This window comes from Frankliniella occidentalis, unplaced genomic scaffold (genome assembly GCF_000697945.3).
Source record: "Frankliniella occidentalis isolate FOCC.00 unplaced genomic scaffold, Focc_3.1 Scaffold110, whole genome shotgun sequence".
Classification (NCBI taxonomy): Eukaryota; Metazoa; Arthropoda; class Insecta; order Thysanoptera; family Thripidae; genus Frankliniella; species Frankliniella occidentalis.
Window position 1 is genome coordinate 464,895 of NW_026267238.1, and position 22,959 is coordinate 487,853.

At 39.1% G+C, this 22,959-nt stretch overlaps 3 protein-coding genes across 17 annotated transcripts in view; 1 reads left to right on the forward strand and 2 right to left on the reverse strand.

Annotated features, from left to right (window-relative positions):
- LOC113205639 (histone deacetylase 4) overlaps window positions 1-8,955 on the forward strand; it is a 64,541-nt gene extending 55,586 nt beyond the window's left edge. For 5 of the 7 annotated variants that reach the window (XM_052270080.1, XM_052270084.1, XM_052270081.1 and 2 more), the window contains 22 exons: window positions 218-280; window positions 371-498; window positions 833-940; window positions 1,041-1,172; window positions 1,293-1,438; window positions 1,526-1,659; window positions 2,606-2,728; window positions 2,939-3,045; window positions 3,138-3,272; window positions 3,366-3,489; window positions 3,605-3,753; window positions 3,830-4,015; window positions 4,094-4,304; window positions 4,380-4,524; window positions 4,617-4,849; window positions 4,936-5,118; window positions 5,213-5,376; window positions 5,459-5,578; window positions 5,667-5,789; window positions 5,900-6,040; window positions 6,125-6,438; window positions 6,529-8,955. In XM_052270080.1, coding sequence (XP_052126040.1) covers window positions 218-280; window positions 371-498; window positions 833-940; window positions 1,041-1,172; window positions 1,293-1,438; window positions 1,526-1,659; window positions 2,606-2,728; window positions 2,939-3,045; window positions 3,138-3,272; window positions 3,366-3,489; window positions 3,605-3,753; window positions 3,830-4,015; window positions 4,094-4,304; window positions 4,380-4,524; window positions 4,617-4,849; window positions 4,936-5,118; window positions 5,213-5,376; window positions 5,459-5,578; window positions 5,667-5,789; window positions 5,900-6,040; window positions 6,125-6,438; window positions 6,529-6,589 — 3,230 coding nt within the window. In that variant the 3' untranslated portion in view covers window positions 6,590-8,955. The remainder of the gene's footprint in view (window positions 1-217; window positions 281-370; window positions 499-832; window positions 941-1,040; window positions 1,173-1,292; window positions 1,439-1,525; window positions 1,660-2,605; window positions 2,729-2,938; window positions 3,046-3,137; window positions 3,273-3,365; window positions 3,490-3,604; window positions 3,754-3,829; window positions 4,016-4,093; window positions 4,305-4,379; window positions 4,525-4,616; window positions 4,850-4,935; window positions 5,119-5,212; window positions 5,377-5,458; window positions 5,579-5,666; window positions 5,790-5,899; window positions 6,041-6,124; window positions 6,439-6,528) is intronic. The other 2 variants (XM_052270082.1, XM_052270086.1) reach the window with 2 other exon arrangements.
- A 445-nt stretch (window positions 8,956-9,400) lies between these two features.
- Window positions 9,401-13,580, reverse strand: LOC113205640 (protein eiger). Of its 8 annotated transcripts, none has more exons than XM_026421336.2 (10): window positions 13,449-13,580; window positions 12,327-12,454; window positions 12,212-12,243; window positions 11,930-12,106; window positions 11,678-11,835; window positions 11,421-11,598; window positions 11,179-11,346; window positions 10,829-10,882; window positions 10,598-10,728; window positions 9,401-10,521 (listed from the first exon to the last, which is right to left on the reverse strand). In XM_026421336.2, exons 4-10 carry the CDS (start codon window positions 12,051-12,053, stop codon window positions 10,258-10,260), a joined length of 1,077 nt encoding a protein of 358 aa, XP_026277121.1. In that variant the 5' UTR covers window positions 12,054-12,106; window positions 12,212-12,243; window positions 12,327-12,454; window positions 13,449-13,580; the 3' UTR covers window positions 9,401-10,257. The 8 variants fall into 8 exon arrangements, with proteins under 8 accessions (XP_026277121.1, XP_026277120.1, XP_052126050.1 ...); XM_026421335.2 differs by lacking the exon at window positions 13,449-13,580 and adding an exon at window positions 13,242-13,382; XM_052270090.1 differs by lacking the exon at window positions 13,449-13,580 and adding an exon at window positions 13,242-13,382 and having other exon boundaries at window positions 11,930-12,133.
- A 903-nt stretch (window positions 13,581-14,483) lies between these two features.
- Window positions 14,484-22,959, reverse strand: part of LOC113205572 (protein tweety) — a 56,806-nt gene continuing 48,330 nt past the window's right edge. Inside the window, exons 4-13 of one of the 2 annotated variants that reach the window (XM_026421238.2) lie at window positions 22,185-22,369; window positions 21,916-22,079; window positions 21,722-21,833; window positions 21,394-21,641; window positions 21,181-21,276; window positions 21,026-21,098; window positions 20,581-20,927; window positions 20,396-20,497; window positions 20,216-20,308; window positions 14,484-19,323 (exon numbers count right to left, since the gene is read on the reverse strand). In XM_026421238.2, coding sequence (XP_026277023.1) covers window positions 19,179-19,323; window positions 20,216-20,308; window positions 20,396-20,497; window positions 20,581-20,927; window positions 21,026-21,098; window positions 21,181-21,276; window positions 21,394-21,641; window positions 21,722-21,833; window positions 21,916-22,079; window positions 22,185-22,307 — 1,503 coding nt within the window. In that variant the 5' untranslated portion in view covers window positions 22,308-22,369 and the 3' untranslated portion in view covers window positions 14,484-19,178. Of the gene's footprint in view, window positions 19,324-20,137; window positions 20,309-20,395; window positions 20,498-20,580; window positions 20,928-21,025; window positions 21,099-21,180; window positions 21,277-21,393; window positions 21,642-21,721; window positions 21,834-21,915; window positions 22,080-22,184; window positions 22,370-22,959 lie in introns of both variants that reach the window. The other variant, XM_026421237.2, reaches the window with a different exon arrangement.

Below are 22,959 nucleotides of genomic sequence, written 5' to 3' on the forward strand. Positions count from 1 at the left end.
CTCGAGTACTCTCTCTCCCCCTCTCTTTTTCCTCCTCCCCCAAACAACCACCCCAATGGCCTCTGCATAGGGGTGTCGCTCGCTGGGGGCAAGGTGGCTGGGGTTTTCCCTCCTCAGCCGCTGACAGACAGCCGTTTCCACGATAGTCGTAGACAGTGTTTATTGTTTGTGCCCGGCTTCGCAAATTTTAATGAACGTTATCTTCTCTTTGTTTCAGAAGTCGTGAGGTCGTACCGCAGTGTGGGGATCTCACAGGTCTTCTCGCATCTGCCTCAGAAAGGTGATTTAAAGTACTTCATTAACTGGCTCTAGCATTCCCCTCTTCCCTTGTCCTCGGATATTATATCTTTTCGTATTTTCGAATTCACAGACATGACCCGCGAATCTCCCGTGGACAGTCCTTTGGTGGCAAGACGTAACGACCTCCACAACATGAATGAAAGCTTTCATCTCGACCCTGGACTTCATGCTGAAGATATCCAGCAGCAGATTCTCAAGGTGAGAGAGTGTCCCAAAACTTACTCTCGGAGAGCATCGAACAGCCCAAAGGCTGCATCAGTTTAAGGGAGTGCTGTCGGGAAGCAGGCAGCAAACCGAACAGCTAATTTCACCCGATTGTCACTCTAATGTTTACATTATGCGGCATCACATTTTATTTATTTTGAGGTAGCACAATTTTCGGGACTGAAGAAAGTTCACTAATGTAACAAGTGTAGAGTGAAAATCGGGTGAAATCGGGCTTTGCTGGCTGCGTGCTTTCCGACAGTAGTACTCCCTTAATCTGATGCAGCCCGGCTTGTCTTGACACTCCGCTGTGTAACATTGTTCCCAGCTGAAGAAACATCAACAGCTGCAGCAGCAGATATTGCTCCAGCACTACCAGCAGCAACAGCAATGCCTTGCCGAGCAGCACGAACAACAACTACGCCATCATCTTAAGGTGAGTCCGCTGCACCCTTCAGTGGGTCTCATAAATTACTTTTTCATATTTGTTGATTTGCCCGACTTTTGCTACTAAATGTTTTCATTTTCATTCTCAGCAATGGGAACAACAAAAACAACTGGAGGAGCAAAGAGAAAGACGGGAAAAGGAGCGTCTAGAAGCTCTACGCAAGAAAGATAAACATGAACAGAGTGCTGTTGCATCCTCAGGTGTTAAAGAAAAGCTCCAGGTATTGTTTTGATTTTTATAAAGAAGTGAGGTACTTGCCAGTCATTCTCATTCAAGTTGCTTAATTTATTTTCAATGTTAGTTTAACATGTTTGCACTACTTACAATTACTTCTTGACAGGTGTTCCTTCTCAACAAAAAGCAGCGTGAAGCTATGGCTAATGGATCTTCTCCTGGTCACCAAATTTCACCATCTACATCAGCCACATCATTGGCTCAGCAAAGTCAACAGTCGCCCAGTATTGGTGGCCAGCCCTTCCGCAACTGGTATGCAGTACTTGTAATTGATAATCTTTTTTTGCATATAGCTTGTTAACATTTTAGGTAATATTCTCTTGGTCTCTATTGTTTCAGGAGCGTCTTGCAGCCCCCGGCTCCTGGAGATACTGGAAACCTGAATGCTGGGGCTGGACCAAATGCTGTGCACCCCTATCGTCTCAATCCTCTAGTTGCTAAATATGAAGAAGACTTCCCTCTTCGAAAAACAGGTGAGCTGTTTGAAATGAATGACATTAAGCATTTTGAAGGAATGTTTTAAAACTGTTTCTTTAACAATCATGCATGAGATTATAAAATTCTGTAACAATCAAGTGTGAAAACTACGTATTTATTTGCTTTTGTGATGCGTAACTCAAAGCAATATTACTTTAATGTGAAGTCAGACTTTGGAATTTTCTTTTCACAGAGTGTACTATTAAGTTTTAAGTGTGTGTTTGTGAATAACTAATTTTCTTGATGGGCATGCAAGGTGCATAAATGAAAGAAGTTTTTCAAAAACATACCTAAAAGTACAACAAGCCAAATTAATTTATCTACCTATCTTGTTCCTTGGCCATTCCATTGCTCAAAAGTAGTAACTACTGACATTGTTTTTCTTTGAATTTCCGGGATAAGTTCTTGAAATTCCGTAGGGTGAACTATTGAATTCTATACAGCCTATCAAAATTGTATTCTCGGGTAGAATATTTTTTTATGATAATCAATTTTATTTGCTGCTGCTTGGCTTTCCTTTTTTCTATAAAGTTTAATCGCTATTTTTCGTATTGTTTTTCATACCTTGCTCACTTTGTAACAAAGATTGAGCTCTGGATACTTTAAAAGATTTTTAAAAAGTTTGCTACATCTTAACAAATTGGCATTGTTTTCAAGCAGTTCTTACCCCTTACCTAATACATACATGGAATTGCTGTTTGTACACACGGCAATATCCTGGGATAGCTATAGTGAAGTGTTGTACTTCGCTGTTTTCAAACTTCTTTCTCGGTAACGATTCTTCAATATTTGAACCTTGCATCTCCCATGAAGAATGCATTTTGTATTTTTTTTTAAATGAACTTTGCATTATTTAGTAGCTTGACATACTAACACATTGTATTGCGCTCTTCCCTCCTCCTTTTCCTCATCCCAATCTCTTCTATAACCCAACAATCCCAGCCTCTGAACCTAATCTTCTCAAGGTACGCCTGAAACAAAGAGTGATCGACCGCCGTGCAAACCCTTTGGCAGGGAGAAAAGATCGTCTTCAGAGAGTTATGAAGAGGAGGTCACATCTTGCAAGTATGGAAGAAAGATTTATTTTTCACATTTAAATCTTTTATTTAGATTATTGTTAACGGATAACATGCCCTTCTCTGCTATGGGAACGAAAATCCTAAAATTTTACAATATGACACAATTACTAATTATTAGAAATTTTCTTCATTAAATACAGCTTGTTTTTCAATTTCATTGATCAGATCTTCTTACCTTATTGTTTTCTTTTTGCAGTGGATATTAGTAGTAGTAATCCTGATTCTGGGCCAAATTCTCCACCTGGCTCATGTAACCGCCAAGCTTCACCCTCTGCTGGTGGACGAAATACACCTATTCAAGAGGTACACAAAATCTTTTCACACTATTTGCTTGACGTCATTGTTGGATGCTGTGTTAATAAAACAAAAAATTACCAACTTTATCCTTACTTTAGGAAGGAGAAAATTTGACATATGGTCAGTTGAGTAACAGCAGTGAGCAGGGTAGCATAAGCGATCTCTCGTTATACAGCAGTCCATCCATGCCAAATATTTCCCTTGGACGTCCACCAGCTCCATCTAGTTCAAGGGTGAGAGCAATATGCTGAAGAATTCAGGATTGTTCTGATGGAGAGTTTTGTGGATCCAATCCTTTAATATTAATTTATTTAATTTTACTTTAGGAGGGAGGTAAACTTGCCCCTGTGTCTGAAGCTGAAGTACGTGCAGCATTTACAGCTCGATTAGGTATGCCTCTGACTGGCCAAATGATGCCGGGTACTCTTCCTTTCTACCCTACCCTCCCTGGTTAGTATTTTGTCATGAAGGTTCATTACTTTAAATAATTAATTCAGCTTGTAAATCTATATTTATTGTATTATTATATATATTATATTATGTGTATTATTATCACTTTTTTTAGTTCTAGAAGCAGAATATTCCAATCCTACATCGCCAGGATACATCCATAAACAGATGCAGAGTCTTGAACAGGCTCATGGGCCAGTGACTGTGGGCGCAGGCGCCCCAGTTATACCTGCTCCATATCACCCTCCAATTACTGATTCTCAGGTTTGTTTTTTTAATTTTCTTTTTCTGTTTTCCTGTTTCCTTTTTAACAATGTGTTAACAATTTTTTTTTCTGTAGGTTGCACATGCACGTCTTAACAAACAGGGCCACCGTCCGCTGGGACGCACACAATCTGCCCCCTTACCATTGGGTCACCCTATGCTCACTGGAAGTGGACTCACTGTTGTTCCTCATCATGGAAATTATGAAGATTACTTGCTACAGGAGAAACAACAAACTTTACAACACAATCTTTTAAAGCAGGTTTGTTCTAGTCAGACAATTTTCATTTCTTTTTCTCCTTACTTTTTGTTTTATACAAAAGTATTTTGTTTTTTGTAGCAAATTCGTCAGACTGTACTGACTCGTGCAAACAGCCGTGGGCTTTCAACAAGTAGTAGTGGTGGACAATTGGATGAGACTGATGAAAATGCTGAGGTTATTGATCTGACTGAACGCAGAAGTGAAGATCATGAGTTAACTAAACAACAACGAGAATTTCTTCAGCAGCAAAGAGATTTAAGGATGAGACATACTTTGCAGATTAGTGAAGGTGCAAATTTTACCCAATTTTATTACAAATTTTTCAAATATTACTATTTTTTATAGTTACACTAATTTTTCATAGGCTCTGCATTTACTCCCCGCTCCCACGTTGCGCGACCACTATCTCGCGCCCTCTCAAGCCCATTGGTAGCATTAGGGACCACTGACGGAGCTGGAAGCATTCCACTTGGGGTGTCTAGTGCGGGCACTGCACCAAAAGTTTCCAGGTTTGTAAATGTAAGCCTAAGCATTTTTAAGTTAACAGAGTTCTTTCTTCTAGTTGTTTCATGTTTTTTTGTTTTTCTTGATTTTGTGTTAGCAGTGGTGTGCATCGGCTTACAACGGGACTAGCATATGATAACACAATGCTGAAACATGCTTGTACATGTGGAGATAACTCATCACATCCTGAACATAGTGGGAGACTTCACAGTGTATGGGCTCGACTGTTGGAGACTGGTTTAGTACAGCGCTGTGATAGAGTGAGAGCAAGAAAAGCATCACTTGAGGAATTGAAAGTTTGTCACAGTGAGGCTCATGCACTTTTATTTGGTGAGTTCGAAAGTTTCTATTTGTTTGGATTATCTTGCTTCTGTTCTTCATTAATTCTAATTGTGTGTAAAAAAATACTATTTCAGGTACAAATCCTTTGAATCGACAAAAATTAGATATGAACAAGCTTGCTCAGCTTCCTATTAAGTGTTTTGTACGCTTGCCCTGTGGTGGTGTGGGGGTTGACTCAGATACAACTTGGAACGAGCTGCACACAGCACCAGCTGCACGCATGGCAGCTGGTTGTGTAATTGATCTTGCCTATAAGAGTAAGAAACTTTTAATGTTTGCACATAGTGCTCTAATAGCTGTAAAAGATGTGCTCGTCATCTCTCATGTCTAATATTTTCTGTTTCCTCTAAGCTGCTACTGGAGATATTAAAAATGGGTTTGCAGTTGTCAGACCTCCTGGCCACCATGCAGAACCTTCACAAGCCATGGGATTTTGTTTCTTCAATTCTGTAGCTGTTGCTGCTAAATTAGTGCAACAGAATCTGAATGTTCCACGTATCCTTATTGTAGATTGGGTAAGTACTTTAAAATTTTAGATTAACTTTTTAAGCTGGCTCCTACTTTTGGAAACTATTGAATGTTTTCAAAATTTGTCAGGATGTACACCATGGCAATGGAACCCAGCAAATGTTCTACGACGATCCAAGGATCCTATATCTATCTATCCACCGTCATGACGACGGTAACTTCTTTCCTGGAACTGGGGGTCCTACAGAGGTAAATTACCTCTACAAATTTCAGTTTGTGAATTTTCAAATTAATTGATATTATTGTGAAATATATTTTACTTTTTTCTCCTATTTAGTGTGGAGAGGGTAAGGGCCTGGGTTTCAATATAAATGTAGCTTGGTCAGGAGGTGTAAATCCTCCTATGGGAGACGCTGAATATCTGGCAGCATTCCGCACTATTGTGATGCCCATAGCAAAGGTATTTTTAAGAAGTCAACTTTGTCACTTTACATATTGGCCAAATAACTGGCATACTTATGTATTTATTTCAAATCTGCATATTTATTTATTGTTCTTATTATGTTTTAGGAGTATGCTCCTGATTTGATACTTGTATCAGCTGGTTTTGATGCAGCAATTGGCCATGCACCTCCACTTGGTGGCTACAAGGTGTCTCCAGCTTGTTTTGGATACATGACACACCAATTACTTCCATTAGCAGACGGAAAGGTAAACATACATTCTTCTATTCTATTCTTAATTCTTATCTCATATTCGTGCTGCTTATACAAACATGTTTTCTGATTTCCTCAGGTTGTTTTAGCTCTGGAGGGAGGATATGATTTACCGGCTATCTGTGACTCTGCTCAAGAATGTGTTCGTGCTCTATTGGGAGATGATACTATGCCCGTTCGAGAGGACGAACTCCGGCGCGAGCCATGTCAAAATGCAATTGATACACTTCAGAAGACAATTGCTATTCAGCAACAACATTGGCCGTGCTTAAAACGCCTGGCACACACTGTCTCATGTTCGGCATTAGAGGCTTCACAAAAGGAGAGGGATGAAACAGAGACAGTTACCGCTATGGCTAGCTTATCAATGCAACATCAGGCCAACAATATGCAGTATGTTTTGCAATTGCTCTAAAAGATCTGCTTTATTTTGTTATATTTAGGTGCTGGAAGATTCTTATTCTAAATATTCTTTACTTTCAGATCTCCTGAGCATTCCCGTGAGCCATCAGAGGAACCAATGGAGCAAGATGAAGTAAAATGAAGAACTAAAGGATTTAGAAAATGAACAACTGTGACATCATTTCACTTCCTTTTGCACTATATTATTGAAAGTTGTAGACTTTTGGAAGATTCTCTGAGGCTCCTGCTATATTATGACGATAGTGTGAGGAATAGTCTAGATGTATTACTCCAAATCATTCCTATAAAATGAAATGATAGTTATATTCATGCTCTTAAAATGCTAAGAGGAAACCTTTTCTTCACTTTTAAAAAATTGGGATCTCTATTGTAACATTGTTCTTTTGGCTTTTATTCTAGGGGTTGTACAGTTTGTCTGTTCTTACTTCCATTGCTCAAAAAGGAACGGTTTATTGTTATTACATATTATAAACCATACTTACACCAAAAAAGTAACTTTGGAAGTTTAACTTGTGATACACTTGTGACATGAAACTAAATTGGTGTTAATGTAAAGAAAGGCGTACTACAAGTTGCTCTTTTAGTGTCATATGTGCTCTTCCACCTACTCTTACCTTATGTTATTCCCACCTAAAATACCGTATTTCTTATTTGAATTAAGGGAAGCCTATACATACCTCTAAGTTGTGAATTTACTTTATTTTCTAAATGGCATATAATTGGACTGTAGTTGAGTGATGCTTTTGCTTAAATGGTCTTATAATGCAAAAGATTTTTTGGAGGTGAACAGTTTTCTACTTCTTTCCTGTTCAAAATTAATCTTTCTTATGCGGATGCCTTGCCTTTGGCAGAGTGGCAGATATTTATTGTAGCAAATCTTAATACCTTTGTGGGTTTCTGGTCAGCAGCAGGATGGAGGAGACTACAAAGATATATTGTGTACACTCCTGAATGTATTAGACATTATTTATTATGTTGCCATGATACCTGTTGTCGTTTTGTGAAATGTTAGTTCTCCGTCTTTTTGTTGTAGTGAGGTTACAGCAAAGTATAAAGCAGCTACTTTTGTTCATAATTTCTTAAGTGCACTTTGTGATTTTTAAAAACAATTATTAAGGTTAAACTCACTTGCATCAGTTATTGATTTGACATTTCATAGGCCTAGTACACTGAAGAATGTGATATTCTAAATTAGTTTGGTGTTTCTCAGTTGCAACACAAGTAAAAGTTTTACTTTGTAATGGTAAATGGTTTGTAAAAACAAACAAAAAAAAAACACAAAAAAGATAATTAAGCAAGCTTTGTTATTATGCTGTGACCCAATAGGTGCCATTTTCATTCTTTTAAAAGAACATAGTCTGCAATTTTAATCCTTCTATTACTGGATTGTTTTTGTATTTGCTCAAAGCTAGCAAATTTTTTTTCAGCTAACTGTTTGAGAATGCTAGAGTACTTTTTTTTCTAAGGAAAAGAAAATATTGTTACTGTGTTATCAATTGAATGTTCAAGTATCATTCCCTTTAAGTTTAATTTCAAGCCCAGAGGCGAACACTTGATGATGCATAGCCAGTCCTGCAAAGTGTGAATCCAATCAAGACGAAGAGGATAAGTCGGATCTTGTATGTGTGGTGGAGTCTTCTATTGGACCAATCTCTTGCAAGTGTGTTGGGTATTCATTATTTAGTAATTTGTAAAAGTTCATTATGATTTCTGTCTTTTAACTTTTAAGTTCCAACTATTTGTGTATATTGTGTAAACTTCAAAATGTGCCTATTGTTTTATTGTATGTTTTCATAAATTCTAAAAGACATGTTAAATGGTGACCATTTGTAGTATTGTTAGAAATATTCTATATTATATGATATAGTCCTTTATGATCATGTAGTCTTTACTTTGAAGTGCTGGTCACTCTTGAACTACTTAGTGAGGTATAACGAACTAACTGTAGTAGTTTTTATTTGTTTCTCTTTATTACCTTTGTTGTCTATATTTGTTAAGTTGATTGACATCATAATTTCATTTTTAAATACTAGATCCAGGATGATCCTGTTATGATGTTTTCATTTTGAAGAGTTACATAACTTACCCATGAATTGCTCTCATATTCACAGGTTTTACACACACACTCTTCACTTCTTCAATGCACCATCAACATCTCATTCCTTTGTAAGTCTTTTCATTCATTTTCACTCTCAGCCATACTAGAAGATTCATGTAGGAACATATTCACTTTAGCTTGAAATATTTCCATAAAGGTTCTGATTTTGTGAGAATGAAAAAAAAAAATAGATCTAATGATGACCTGTGGAAATTAATCTCATTTGTTTCTTTTACTCCTATTACTTTCCAAAGTGTGTGCATGTAAGTTAGCTTTCATAATTTGAAGCATCTTTATTATGAAAGAAATCTATATGCAGTTTTTGTGATATGCATGTAAGTATGTGAATGGCAAGAATGTAATTAAAGAGGCATTTATTTTTATGTGAAGCATTTCGTGTATTTGTTGCAATGTGGAGTTGTAACCAAAATGAAGTAAAATTAGAACTATTTTTAACAACTTTCATTGTTCCATGTCCTATCTCTTATAGAGATGTAATCATGTGAACAAGGCGGATACCGGCTGATCAAAAAAGTTTAAAAAAAAAATCAAAACATCTGCACATCAAGAAATTCCTTGTAAAAATTACATAAATATCCAATTAAACAGCTGACATCAAGCTTAGCCCTAGTTGAATTTGCTGGATAGGGTTAGTAGAAAGAAAAAACATTCTTCTACACTAAACCATGATCTTATGGAATTTCTAGGTGATGATCAATAAGATACCGATCTACTGCTCAGCCAAACTTGAAACCATGAATATCAAGTTACATTTAGATGAAAGCAGGTGTAGCTTTAAGGTTTACATCCAATATTGTCCAAAAATATAGAGACTTTGGGTTTGAGTTTTTTATTTAAGAGGGCACTTTTATTTCAGAATACATAAATGGATACAGACATGATGGAAAGGATTCAACCTAATGACAAGGCCAATTTTTGTTTTACAAATACATACCAGGGTCTCTGGTTTACACTAAAGGTGACTTTTATCTCTACAGCATACCGTGCAAAGGTAAGGGCACATGTAAAACGCAAACAGGTATCAGGTACTTGAGTTTTAATACAAGAAAATTTATAATACACACATGTTTGATTGAACACACCACGCTGATGAGAACTTGATCTAGCTCTTACAAGAATGCTACTTCGAAATTAAAAATGATCCCAGCAAATGTCTTAGGTTTGACAAGAATCATTTAAAAAAGAGGACTTCACAATCTTCTGCCGCCCATCCACGACCCTACCTACCGCTAAATTTGAATTCAGAACTTTTTGTTGAACATAACTAACACCTGGTGTTTGCACTATATGGCACATTTCAGAGCAGCAGAGACAAGACAGCTCATATCACATTGATTGAAGAGTACAAAATAATAATCTATTCTAAAAGAAATTAAACAATACAGAGGTCTAAGTACACATCACTACACTATAATGCAAAACTTAAAGTAATTATGACAATCTTGTATCCCACAAAGTCTTTTTATGAAGTTAAACTTTTCCTTTTTTGGTAACTTGTGGCTATTAATATGGACAAACATCTCAAAAAAATTTGTAAAAAAACCTGTTTTTACTCAAAAGAACATATTTTCACAAAAATACTGTAGTCTACCACAGCCTTGTTTATGGATGGGCTATTATTAGTCAGTCAAACAGAAAAATGAGGAGCTTCAAGAATATTACTTTATGACTTAGCTAACACCTAACTTAACAAGACCAAGGAAAGAATGGCCAGGTCTCATAATAAGCCTACGGTGTTTCTCACGCTGTTGTACATGTATACGGTCTCCAGCTTGCAAAGTGTGAACAGTTGCAGTATAACAGCTTATTTCTGAAGTTGATTTGTCTGCAACTGTGGTGCTGCTACAGAATGCCAGAGTTGTTGGACTGTCAGAATCCTTCGGAAGTAATTTTATGGTGAAACTATTCAAAGCATGTGAAGTAAGATAATACACCTGGAAGTAATAAACACACATGAAACTAAAATAATGCTAGAGGGAATTTGAAAAATGAAAATTCCATGAAACCAACCTGAGCATAAATGAAGTATAAGCCCGAAGATTTTATTTCAATGCTCTGCCCATCCTCTCTTAATTGAAAAGAAGATGACAATTTGCTATCTGCCACAGCCTTGGAATCTACAAACCAAGGACCAACATGGCCTGCACCCATTCAGAACACGGGGAAAAAAATAAGAATATGTATAGACCATTGTTTACTTCTTAAATAAACAAGCAAACATGAATTTATTTAATTACTAACCAGATTCCACAACAGTTTCTGGATGAGCACCTTTAAGATGAATGGCCTGGAAATCTTAGGAAAAACACAGAAATATTTATTTACATATGAATCAACAATTCTGAAAGTACCATTGTGAAATCTGAAACATTAGACAGCAGCCCAAGTTTGAAAAACAGTCCAGAAGAGAAGCACAAACACCTATTTCAATTAGGTTAGTGAAAATCAAATCAAAGGCTAGACGTTTCTAAAATGTGAAATTGTCAACAATATATTGAAAATAGATTTTCTTTCCAAATAATAACAAAAGTTAGCCAACCATTACTAAAGACTAAATTAGGTCACAGGCAAAACTAAACCAATATGCCTACCACTAAAATTGGTGTTATTGGCTCTGAGACACTTCTGACACTGACATAAGCGTTGTGCCTGCTGAATTTTATTCCTCCTATGAGTACGAAACTGTTTACTGTTTCTTCCTGAACCACTGGCTTTTATTTTTCTTCCAGATGGTTTCAAATTCTTGAAATCCTTTGCTTCTGTTTAATTTAAATCAAAATGAATCTTGACTGTTAAGAAAATACTACATAGATAAGACAAGAATATTTCAAACCTTCAGATGTATCTCGTTTCTTTCTCGAGAATGTGCTAACTTCATTCAAAGTCATAAGAGAGGTGGTTTCCAATCGACTTTCGCTTTTGATCTCGTGCTTTGTCCCATCTATAGGACGCGGATCAGTAGCTTCTGCTAAATTTTTAAGAGACAATACTTCTTGGTTCAAATTATTGATCTACAAATAAAACAGAAGAGACAAAGAGTTATTCAATCAGAGTTAAAAATGTCTTCTTCCTTAAATTCTTGCAGCTTACCTTAAATTTTAAACTTTCCATCTCAACCTGCTGACTCTCTATTTGATATCTTAGAGTGTTAAGAACAAATAGAAGAATGAGGAGCATTGAAAGCCATGATAGTATAAAAATTGGTATAATAAATCTTCTCACTGCACGACTACTTTTCAGATGAATTTCTGAAATAAAAAGGGCAATAAAAACAATAAGAGATCAATGTTGTTGTCAATATTGTCAATCATTGGAATTCTTTGACTCACACTAAAAACGTACCTATTGAGTTTTCAATCTCATAAAACTGTTTATTCTGTTTTACTGAGCACGAAGCATTCCCAATACTTGGACCAGGTACCACATTGGCTTTCTCTGAGATTTTCTGATACAATGGTATTTTCATTTTGAAATGTATCCAGTTTAAGAAAACAACACTCTTTAGAGACCCCGAAACCCCTAAAAAAGTTTACATCAGATAAAAAGCTAAAAACAAAATAATTACTCCACACATATAAACTCGGATAACTAGAATATTACCACCTTACCACCTTGTCAGCTTACCAGTTAGGAAAAGACAGTTAGCATCACTGAATCTAAAACAAAAAGTGACAGTGGTTAACACTTTTCTGAACTTATTTTAAAAAGGTAACTTACAGTATATCTTTTAAGTTCTTACTGAAAAAGGTGGGATTTGATGCAGTACTATTAATCCTGCCATTTTTCTTGGGATGTTGCTCCAAGACAAATAATGACTGCAGTTTAACACGGAGGAAAAGGAAATGCATCAATTGAGTTATTCCCCACCTGCAAGGATAAGATCAAAAGGGACCCATTATTTTATCTTTGATAGATAAGAAAAGTACTGAGTATCTCAACAAGGAAATGAAAGGATTTTTTCTTCTTCAGAACCCAATGATTACAATCAGCTGTGCAAGTGAAGATGTATGGGAGATGGATGTATGCAAGTACAAAGACAAATAGTGGTCACCATATCATCATGAATGAAGGACGGTCCCCGACCCCCCCGCGACCCGCGAGCCCGCGACGCCCGCGAGCACTCGCTGCATCAACAGGTTGTTCCATCAACAATCCCGGCCGGCCGGCCAGTCAGGGCGCACGCCCGCCAACATTTCATATGTTAGAAGGCTGAAATATTGACACGAAGTGGAAAGAGGAGGGGTAAAATCGGAATAATAAATGATAATCTGGGTTTTCATTTCGTTTCGATGTTTAGGTGGAAAGTAGTGGAAAGCTTAAGCAAGAGCTAAGCAGGGTGGGCGTCGGCGTCGGCTTAAAATGAGAAACAGTCTCTGGAAACTATCTCAACCTAAACTGTAAGAGTTAAAAACAAGAATGAGTGGATTGGCCCTTGATCATATGACACATTGTAACAGTGTCATTAGGAAACTGACTCAAAAAACCAACGACCCCTAACCTTTATACGGGATCCCACCCCATGAGAATAAAACACGCATAGAACTGATGTTTGGTGTAGGTCCGCTGGTTACCACCTCTTCCAGTTGCTCACACAACCAAATCGAGAATAAGATCTTGTATACTGAAGGAGGAACATGTTCAACGACAACATTACCTTCAAGGTGGACCCGATTAACATTCTTTCCCTAAGCAGCCGTGATTTTCTCTCTTTTTGAGACGAATATTCAAAACATGATTCGCTTTCCGCTATGACTTCACCCTCTCCCAACCAACATTGATCAATCAATACAAAATACAAGTCACATGGGTCGATATCCTGGGGCCCTTCGATAAATGGTTTTCCGTGAGAAAAACATATTACCAATCTTAGGCTTCTGCTGTGTATAGCGCTAAGCACAAATTCGAGTCCTTGCACCCATTATGCACATCATTCGTTCGCGTTTCTATGGTTCGCTGTTGGCAAAAGTAAAGCGCCACACATACTCCTCCTCCCCCCTCCCCTCCGTTGAAAGCCCGCGCTGCGAGACAACATAAACGCACACGCACTCACTTCCTCGACACACGCGCGCGCGCACCCACACACACCCTTATTCCCGACTGTGCAAAAAACACAAACAAAAAGAAAATGAAGAAAGAATCTGGAATAGCTATGAAACTTGGAAATATCCAAGACGTACCTTTGAGATATGTTTAAGCGACACAGAGTCTTTGAAGGTGTCTTTTTGCAAGACAGCAGCCACGCAATTTCTGAAAACACGGAGCTGCAGCGTGCACCTGTCGCTGTCGCATGTCGTGCTTCTTGTGCTGGAGCCTCTGGAGCCCGGAGCTGGACGGGGCCGCCTGACCAGACCGCGCACCGGCTCCAGCCGAGTCGCCGTAAGCACAGGTGTGGAGGCGGGGGCGAGAGGATTTTCCCGTATTCCCGGATTCTGGGTAGGGCGGGGGGAGGGGGGGGGGTCCTTGTTTGCCGAGAAAGATCCCCTCCGTTTGTTCCCGCCCGTTGGTCTTTTCACTAAAAATAGCTGGAATGGAAAGAAGAGCACATTTACGACCACCGATGATACTGGGAATGATAGTAACCCACCGGCTCCCGACTGTTGTAGCATGGAGTCAAGATGAATTCAGGGACCTCCGTTATACACGGTGGCTGATTAACCCCGCGCACTTCTTTAGTCACTGTGCCGCATTCCTCGCTCAGCTCGTAAGGCGCCGTGGACAGGGGCAAGTCGGCCCGCACTTCTACGTGCTCGTTCAGTGTTCCTGTGGGCTATGCATTTCGCGAGCTGGAAAACCCAGCAAAGCGAGCAAAGCGTGACCACATTGTGATCATGTCACACTACTTACGGTATTAAGCATGTGTTCCATATTCGCCTATTAAATAATATTGTTCACTTCATACTGTAAGTTTTCAACAAGATTTTATTTTCAACAATCATTTGATGTACACAATGATTTTTTTTTTGTTATGTTTAGGCTTTCCGATTTTTAAAACCATTTTTCAGGATTTTTCTGATGTTGCCTACATCTTGCACTACCATTAGAAAGTTTTCACAATTAAGGCTCAGGTTTTTTTTCCTTCTGTTGTAAACTAAGGAAGGTTTTAACACACACATCATTCCAATACTCTGACATTTGCATATATACAGTACACTGATTAAATTTCTTGGAAAAAAATTATGAGCATTTTTATACACTTCAAAAGAAAATGAAAGTCCCATTGAAATCAGGTGCGACCGCAAATAATAAAACTCGAATTTCATACAATATTAGGAAGTGAGCATCATTCACAAACATTACCTGTACAATAAGCAAAAAATCTTTGTATAGAGCACACATGAGCAATGACAGTATGCCTTTGTACAGGAAAATACAAATGAAAACACAATGCACAACACATTGTGCAATCTTATCATAACACAGTATAAACGTAAAGTATTTTGGCATTTATTTGGACCATTAACAAGAGTGAGCAATGTGTAAAAAATAAGATGCATTATAAAAATTTATTGGATAGGAAGCAATGCCTTTCAATCTGTGCCGTAAAATAATTACCAAATTAGGGAAATCAATCAGACTGTCTTTTTGGTACTCCCTTATCTTGATAAGGATGCCTCATGAAACTACACAATTTATTTCCAAGTGAGACGAACAAGATAAAAAGAGAGGATTGAAGAGGAGAGACCAAAGTCTAAAATCAAAACGTTCCAAGGAAGGATAAATGAAATACATTGAAAAATTGTTTTGGAAGTGTACTTCTTCTGTTTTATTTTGTGACTGTTTTAAATAGAAGGCATATTTTTCAAAGTTACATATAAATATGGTTCCTTTTGTGTATTGCCAATGATTTAATTTCCTTTACAGATAAGCCAAATCTTGAAGTCCTATAGGACACAGTGTCTTAAGCTTTTACTTTGGCACATTCGTCATAACCAACCAGCTCTCCCACAAAGTCACTCTCTTGCAGGAATAATTCTGCATTCATAACATTTCTTAGATATTCTTATCATAATGTTTGTTAGGCCAAGTAAACCCTTCATGGTAACAGAGGACAGAAGTGAATGAATGTTAATGTAATCATTATCCAACCTCCTCCCATCCAATTAGTAATATACATCGTACTTTTGACGGTGCTTGCTCACTGCTCAATCCATAACTAGTACACTAAAATACTTAGAAACATAACAAAAATGTGGATTTGAATCAAAAAATTACATTGTTGTGAAAATTACTGGTGCAGTATGTATCCCTTTGCTCTATTAATGATGGTCATGAACACAAAATATAAAACGCATTCTCTCACACTTAAACATACACTTATACACTGGTTTACCATTGCTTAGTCACTCTTCCAACTGTAGGGTAAGTGGCTAGCATGAGAAGAAAAACTCCAATAGTACTTTATAAGGTTTAAAATATTAGTTACTTTTCAAAAATTTTACATTCTTGTACAGTGAGTCAAATATGGGCTACATCATTGCTATGAGAAAGTTTCAAGAGATAGTTGTCCGTATTATTAAACTGCCATAATTAATTTAGAATTTGATAAAACTTGTATAAACAATACAGTATTAAATAGTATCCAAGTACAATTGCTCACAACAGTATTTCAAACAAATTGGGTTTTAAATGAAAAGATTGGTTTTCATTCAGTTGTACTGCTCTATTAACAATCCTATTCGGTATAGCATATAATATAGAGTACAAGTACAGTAGGTAGTTTTGATTTGGATGATAGTCTAATTGTACAGCATCGAAATAAGAAAGTCTAAAACCAGCTGCTCATAAGTATTTAAAAAAACATAAATAAATATGCAAAAAGTGTGACTCCACATAAAGTCAAGTTGGGTGCACACCACAAAACAAGTATATAGATTAGAAAGTTTCTCTTTGTCTTTAGGATCTCAACCTGGACTGGATAGCAGGGCAACAATCTCAATCTAAAAGTGGAATGTCTACAGAAATAGCCCCAGTTCTGAACCCGGAGCATAAACCATTACACTTAGGTAAACCCAATGGGAATAGTTTTCGTAAATCCCAGCACTAAACCATTTGGCACTGAGGCTAACTCTAGTAACAAAAGTTAATGAAGATATGAAAAGGATCAAGGGAATAAAATGGAAGGTAAAACTATCTGCCATACTCAAAGTTGCACACAAATTAAAGCAACATTGCAGGAAGTTTGTATTTATTTGAAAATTGACAGGCATAACATCTTCAGAATTTTGAGCCAAGATGCACACTCGGTTTTTCAGTAATCATGCAGTCCATTTTGTTCTAAGAAGAAGGTAGTCATTATTAAAACTAAGCTATATTTTGTCTATGTGTGTCCTCTCCCATTTAGAAATGATTTGGGTAATTACTTCATTTTAGAAAACAATACCTCATTTGCACTAAACTAGCTGCAGGCCTTTAGATTTGACATATGTACTAAAGGCCACTTGTTAAAGTCAGTTTCAAAAGAAACAAAGATTTCATTTTCTCCTATTTGTTGGCATGTCATTAAAGAGCAGCCTAGTTCCATAAATCTATCTAATAACATTTTGAATTACAAAAACACCTCTTACATGCACAAGTTTTAACTTACAGTCTTAACACTAGAGACTCCTCTTAAATAAGAATATCTACAGAAGAGTATATGGCTGTCAACTTGATAATATTATGACTAGCAGGATAATAAAAATGTAGAGATAAGATGATCATTTCCTGTCCATAGCATCGACATTGGACAGTTGAAAATTTTTGACCGACAGTCAATGAAAATACAAGTTATAGTTCAAATGGTCTATCACACATCTTTGCAGCACTTACAAGTGCAAAAACTTTCAAGTACTAACCAATTCCATAAGATGAAATTAAACAAGATTTCAAAAAGAAAAAAAATAAACATGAGAATTTGAAAACTTTTAAGTGCCTATTCAGGCCATTAAGGAGTAAATTTTGATTTTAATATACCCTGGCCCTCTAACTGAGGAAAGGGGAGGCTAATCAAATAGGCTAACGAAATAGTGATTTTCCTGATAAAAATCAATAAACTTGCCTTGGTCACAAATGCAAAATTTGCAGAAGGAAGTGTTTTAGCTTGCTTCTCCACCATTAAAAGGAAAAATAAATATACAAAATTGTAGACCGTCATGAGTACCATGGAACAACTGTAACATCGATTCATGAGGCAAAACACTGGATACACCAGATATAAGAGTCACAAAGATGCAATGCTACTATGGTACTAATATTACAGATTTACAGAGAGGCAAGAAAAATCACAGGTTTATTCACACTTTCCACATAATACCTATGCAGCCTTTGGTATAACAAAAATGCTGATAGTACACACAAAGAAAAAAAGCTACAGCTAGCTATACCACAATATTATCAATCTCATAATTCAACAAACTCTTCTCACACAAAAGAGTGTATCACACAAACCAATAAGAAAATGGGCAAAAAATAATGTTCTTAAAGCAATGGCAAAGGTATAGAGAGAAGTGTGACACAGCACTGAGAAGTAAGTGCCTGTGTCAATCTATCTGCACCAGGCAGACTAATCTCTTTTTTTATATATATTCAAAAGGTACATAACTGGCAGTGTAGTTTCCTCCTAAAGAAGGATACAGTACCGTTTTCCTAACATAACTGACTTACTGAGACAATTTCAAAGCCCACCTATCTCCAATTGGCCACATTCAAACACAACTTGCAAAGGTATATGGTAACATCTCTTGTTCACTCTCTTCTTTTCCCAATAGGCACAGTTATCCCCACAAATATATCAACTTAGAGCAAAAACAAAAGAGAGATCAACAGACTGTCCTAGAATGTATACAAGAACCTTTTACAACTCCGTAATCGCATAGCGGCTACGGTGTGTTCCATAATAAGTGGTGTCCCCCTGGCGATGCGCCACATGATGCTGCTGCTGCTGCGGCGGCGGCTGCTGCTGTTGTTGTTGCTGCTGCCTCTGCGGCTGCTGCTGCTGCTGATGTGCCCCGTACTGTGCTCCATCCACCGAGCGGTGCGTACCGTAGTGCCCCGCAGATGCGGCTGCGGCACCGTAGTCGCCGGCCGCGGCGCCCGCCGAGCGGTGGGTGCCGTAGTGGTCGACGGAGCGGTGCGTGCCGTAGTGCGGGTGGTGCGCCTGCTGGTGCTGCTGGTGCGTGCCGTAGTGGTGCATGTCCGCGGAGCGGTGCGTCCCGTAGTGGTCCACGTAGCGCTGGCCGTGGGCCTGCGCGCCGTAGTGGTCCGCGGCGCCGGCCGAGCGGTGCGTGCCGTAGTGGTCCACGGCGCCGGCCGAGCGGTGCGTCCCGTAGTGCTGCTGCGGGTGCTGCGCATGCAGGCCGGGCTGGGACGCCGCCTTGGACGCGGCCAAGCTGGGCATGGCGTCGCGCGCGTGCGCGTCACGCGTGGCCGTGGGGCCGACGGGGTCGTCCGCGGCGCTGGGCAGCGGCCCGGAGCCGGCCGAGGCGCCGCGGGACTGCGCGGCGCGCTGCTCGGCTCCGCTGGACACGAAGCTGACCGACGGCGGTCGCGGGATGGGCACAGCGGGGAGGGGGCGTCGCTCTAGGGTCTGGGCCCCGGAGCGGTGGGCGTTGCCTCAGTAAAAGTCAGAAGATTCAAGCGTCTTGCACTGTTTGCTCAGAGTCGCGTACTGCCCATGGTTGGGTCCTGGTAGGGTGTCGCTTCCGCCCGGATGAATGCCACCGTGCTGGGACTTTTCGTCGCGAAAGCCTCTCCCATCTCTGCAAAGCAAGGCAAACGGAAGCGACTGTTAATTACAGAGTAAGGAAACAGACCAGATGGGCGGCACACCCACCTGCCGAAAGATAAGTAACTCAAATAAATTATAATTGCACGTATTCAAATAAAAGTCAGGGCATCCTGAAGAATAGGCAAATAATGAAACTGTTTAATGACTACCAAACACTCATCACTACCACACTTTTCCTAAAAGCTCAAACTGTTAATACAGTACTTTGTAAAGCAGAAGCAAATAATTCTCACTTCAAAATAGTGAAACAGTAGTACAAAATAAAAAGTTATGGAAAATAAAATTAGCAAATGTAGTAGGTATACATAAAACATAATAAAAACTGACCAACAGCAGAGCACTTTTAGCATTTTTATGAAACCTTTTTACGCCATAAGGGCTAGTTATAATTGTAAAGCAACAGTTCTTTTTTTTAAATAATAAAAATAAGGAGTTTAGAACTCATGCAATTAACCAAAAGGTCTACTAGAATTTTAAAAAATCTTGTTAAGACTTTGAACTACCAGTAACTATTTTCAAACACAAAATGTTAATTAAGAAATGAGCAATACTTTTTTTACTGTTACATTACCACCATTAATACAAGATACATCCGCCAAGTCAGTATTTGTGATCCTCAAAAAATTCATTTTGCTGTAAATGACTCAAAATATGGGAATTGAATTTGTACTTGTAAAATCTTTGAATTCATGTGTACACATTCTTAGAATGAAGAATGTTTGGCATTGAGTAATTTAAAATGTAATTAAATGGTAGTAATACTACACATGCTTCTCGACACATACAGCAATTGCTGTGAGGCTGCGTGCAGCGCCCCATCATGCAGCATTTTATGCCGAAACAAGCCTGAGCTGCCATACGACCCTTGGCTTCGCAGAGTGCGTGCTGCAATGGCCTGGGATGCAGCTGTTGGTGGCAAATATGGGTCTTGTCCATCTACTTGTTGGTAATTTTTCCTGAAAGAACAGATAATGTGTTTTATAGCCAGAGGGAAAGAGAAAAAGAGCTCAAAGTATAGTAAGGTATAAGATTTGAGAACGTACCTATTGCCAAGATATATCCAAGTATGTGAATCAACCCAGAACAAAATTGTGAAACAAACACCGCACAGGGCACTTGCAAGCAGCATCAAACATAATCCGTACCTACAAAAACAGTTAGATATATAAAGTGACAGTAAAAAATAAACACACAATGAAAAGGAGATTTTTTTAAAAAAGTGACTTACAGTCCTTTGTGGCAGATACGACTGCTTGCCAAGTAATGAGGGTATATCACATTGCAATCAAGCTGCCGGTGGAGTTCTGGAACCATGAGAGTTAATTTATTCATTTGATCTCCAAGTTGGTTCATCTTATCCTTAGCATCAGGATATAGCTGATCTGAGATTTGGGTGGCTCGCTTATAGCTTTTGAATGCAGTATTAACTCCATCACGTGTTTGATTGAGGACCTGTCCCCATGGGTTAGAAGCACGTGGACATCTCATGTAATATTCAAGAACCCTTGCATCTTCAGGCACATGCACTAGACTCTCCAGGTACAAATCTGGCTGCATGCAATAATCTCCAATAGCCTGAAAACAGACAAAAAATGGATAATTAAGATGAAATACTAATATTTTTTTTGTATTGAGTATATAGTTAAAAATTAAAGGAAACAAAGATGACATACCACAGCTCCAATGAGATAAATTGATGCTTGAAGCCAGCATACAATAACAGCAAGCAAGCCACAAACCGAAAACCTGTTAGACATGAAGAAATTATTATGACATTTTAATCAAGATGTAATTTTTACTCAAAGTAACCAAGAAAAAGTAAACTTACGTTATCAATGTACACCTTGAGTATCGACACATGCCAATCAAAAGAATCAAACAAAACAGGACCAACAATCCCCACATTCCCATTGTGCCTATCCACCTATATATAAAAAAAAAAGAATTAGAAAAAGAAAATGAATGTTGCAAATCATGAGATAGGGCCCTTTCTCATGTGCAAACAAGAGTGTAAAATCCCCTGATAGAAAACCACCATTACCTTATAAGTTCAGCTCTACTCAACGTGTTCAGCCATCGAAATTTGAAAATGTTATGCATTGACTTATTGATGCTGGTAAATCTCTTGTAAATTTCATCACTGTCAACAAAATTTGCCAATGTGTCCATTTCTTTTCCAAGTTCCACTTGACGTGTATCTGTCATCTGTGATGGTGGCGTTCTGAACTTTGTCTGAAGTGGATCTAGTAGCTGTCGAGCTTCTGTTCTAATTTCCTTCAATCTTTCGGTCTGCAGAAAGACACATTTATTACTAACCAAAGCAAAAAAGGGGCGTCAGTGACACTCAAATCATGTTCAATATTACTTACCTTAATTTGCAGATCTCTAACAGTACTATCCATTCCCTTGAGACCATCCAACACTTGAACCATTTTCTCATGAATATCATGATTTCCATAAAGTGAGGCAGCAATTGCAGCCCTGAAGGCAGAGGAGAAAATATGATTAGAACTTTGACAATAATTTATGGATATTGCATTAAGGTATTCGAATTTCTACTAACCAAGTTAATAACACAATAAATACTATTGACACCCATTTGCAAGCAGTAATTGTTCGCTTTCGTCTAGGTTTCCGATCACAACACCTCGTCAAGAAGTACATCAAAAGTATTAAGAGTGTTAGTATTAGGCATGCTGCAGGAATGAATGCTAAAATACCCAATGACTGAAACAGAAAATAATTCATTACATTTTCCATTTTAATTCATTTTATAAAAATAAGGAAGGATTCCACACATCCATCTGATGTCACTGGAAAAATTCTACAAACCTCCAGATACAGCTCATTCTCTGGTGCAAACGTCGAATTTATAAACTGCAGACGAATGTTGAGATGGGGTAGATTGTGGAGCAACCTCGCCACGAAGGGCGCCTCGTAGTCACCAACCCCCATGCTGGCTTAACGGCCTTGAGCCACGCCAACGAGTCGGTCACACCAAATCAGTTCAAGCCATTCTGTAACAAATCGAAAAAAAGGGTCGTTAGTACGATGCGATTCCCTGGGCCAAAGACCGCATCGAGATACGGACGCTCACGCCCATACACCGGCAGGTCCGGTCTTGGAGAAGAGTGAACGAGGACATTTCACAGACGCCCCCAAAGGAGTCGTGCACCCCTCCGCCTTTCCCTCTGAAAGGTCTTTTTGGCTGACACCCAGGACTCGTCCGGGCCCCATTCCAAAAGGGGAGCGGGGGGCGGGATGTGGAGGGGGGGGGGTTACAAACAGAGCGCCTCATCCCCTGACTCGACAGTCTCTAGACAGGCCAGCTCCTCAGACGTGACGGCTGTCGGAAGCTTGTCTGTCTAGCCCGGAGCTGTGTACGGGGCGCGGCGGTCGCGCCGCTCCGCTATCTGGAGCCGGCCTGGAGGCCCTGGAGGCTGTCACGGGGCGCCGGCCGGACTCGCTCCTTCCCTTCGCCACCCCCTGGCCTGCGCCGCGGCGGCACACCGGTGGGGCCAGCGCCCTGGCCACGGGCCACCCCGCCCGGCTCACCCCGGCCGGCACGCGCGCGTGCAACGTCACGCTAGGTCCCACGCCCCGGCCC

Bases quoted from the DNA above. Each gene is read 5' to 3' on its own strand.
- LOC113205640 (XM_026421336.2), bottom strand. From the start codon at position 12,053: ATGAAAATACCATTGTATCAGAAAATCTCAGAGAAAGCCAATGTGGTA. The intron at 10,883-11,178 runs GTAGGCATATTG...GTTTTTCCTAAG, and splicing joins CAATAACACCAATTTTAGTG to ATTTCCAGGCCATTCATCTT. The intron at 10,729-10,828 runs GTTAGTAATTAA...GAATGGGTGCAG, and splicing joins AGAAACTGTTGTGGAATCTG to GCCATGTTGGTCCTTGGTTT.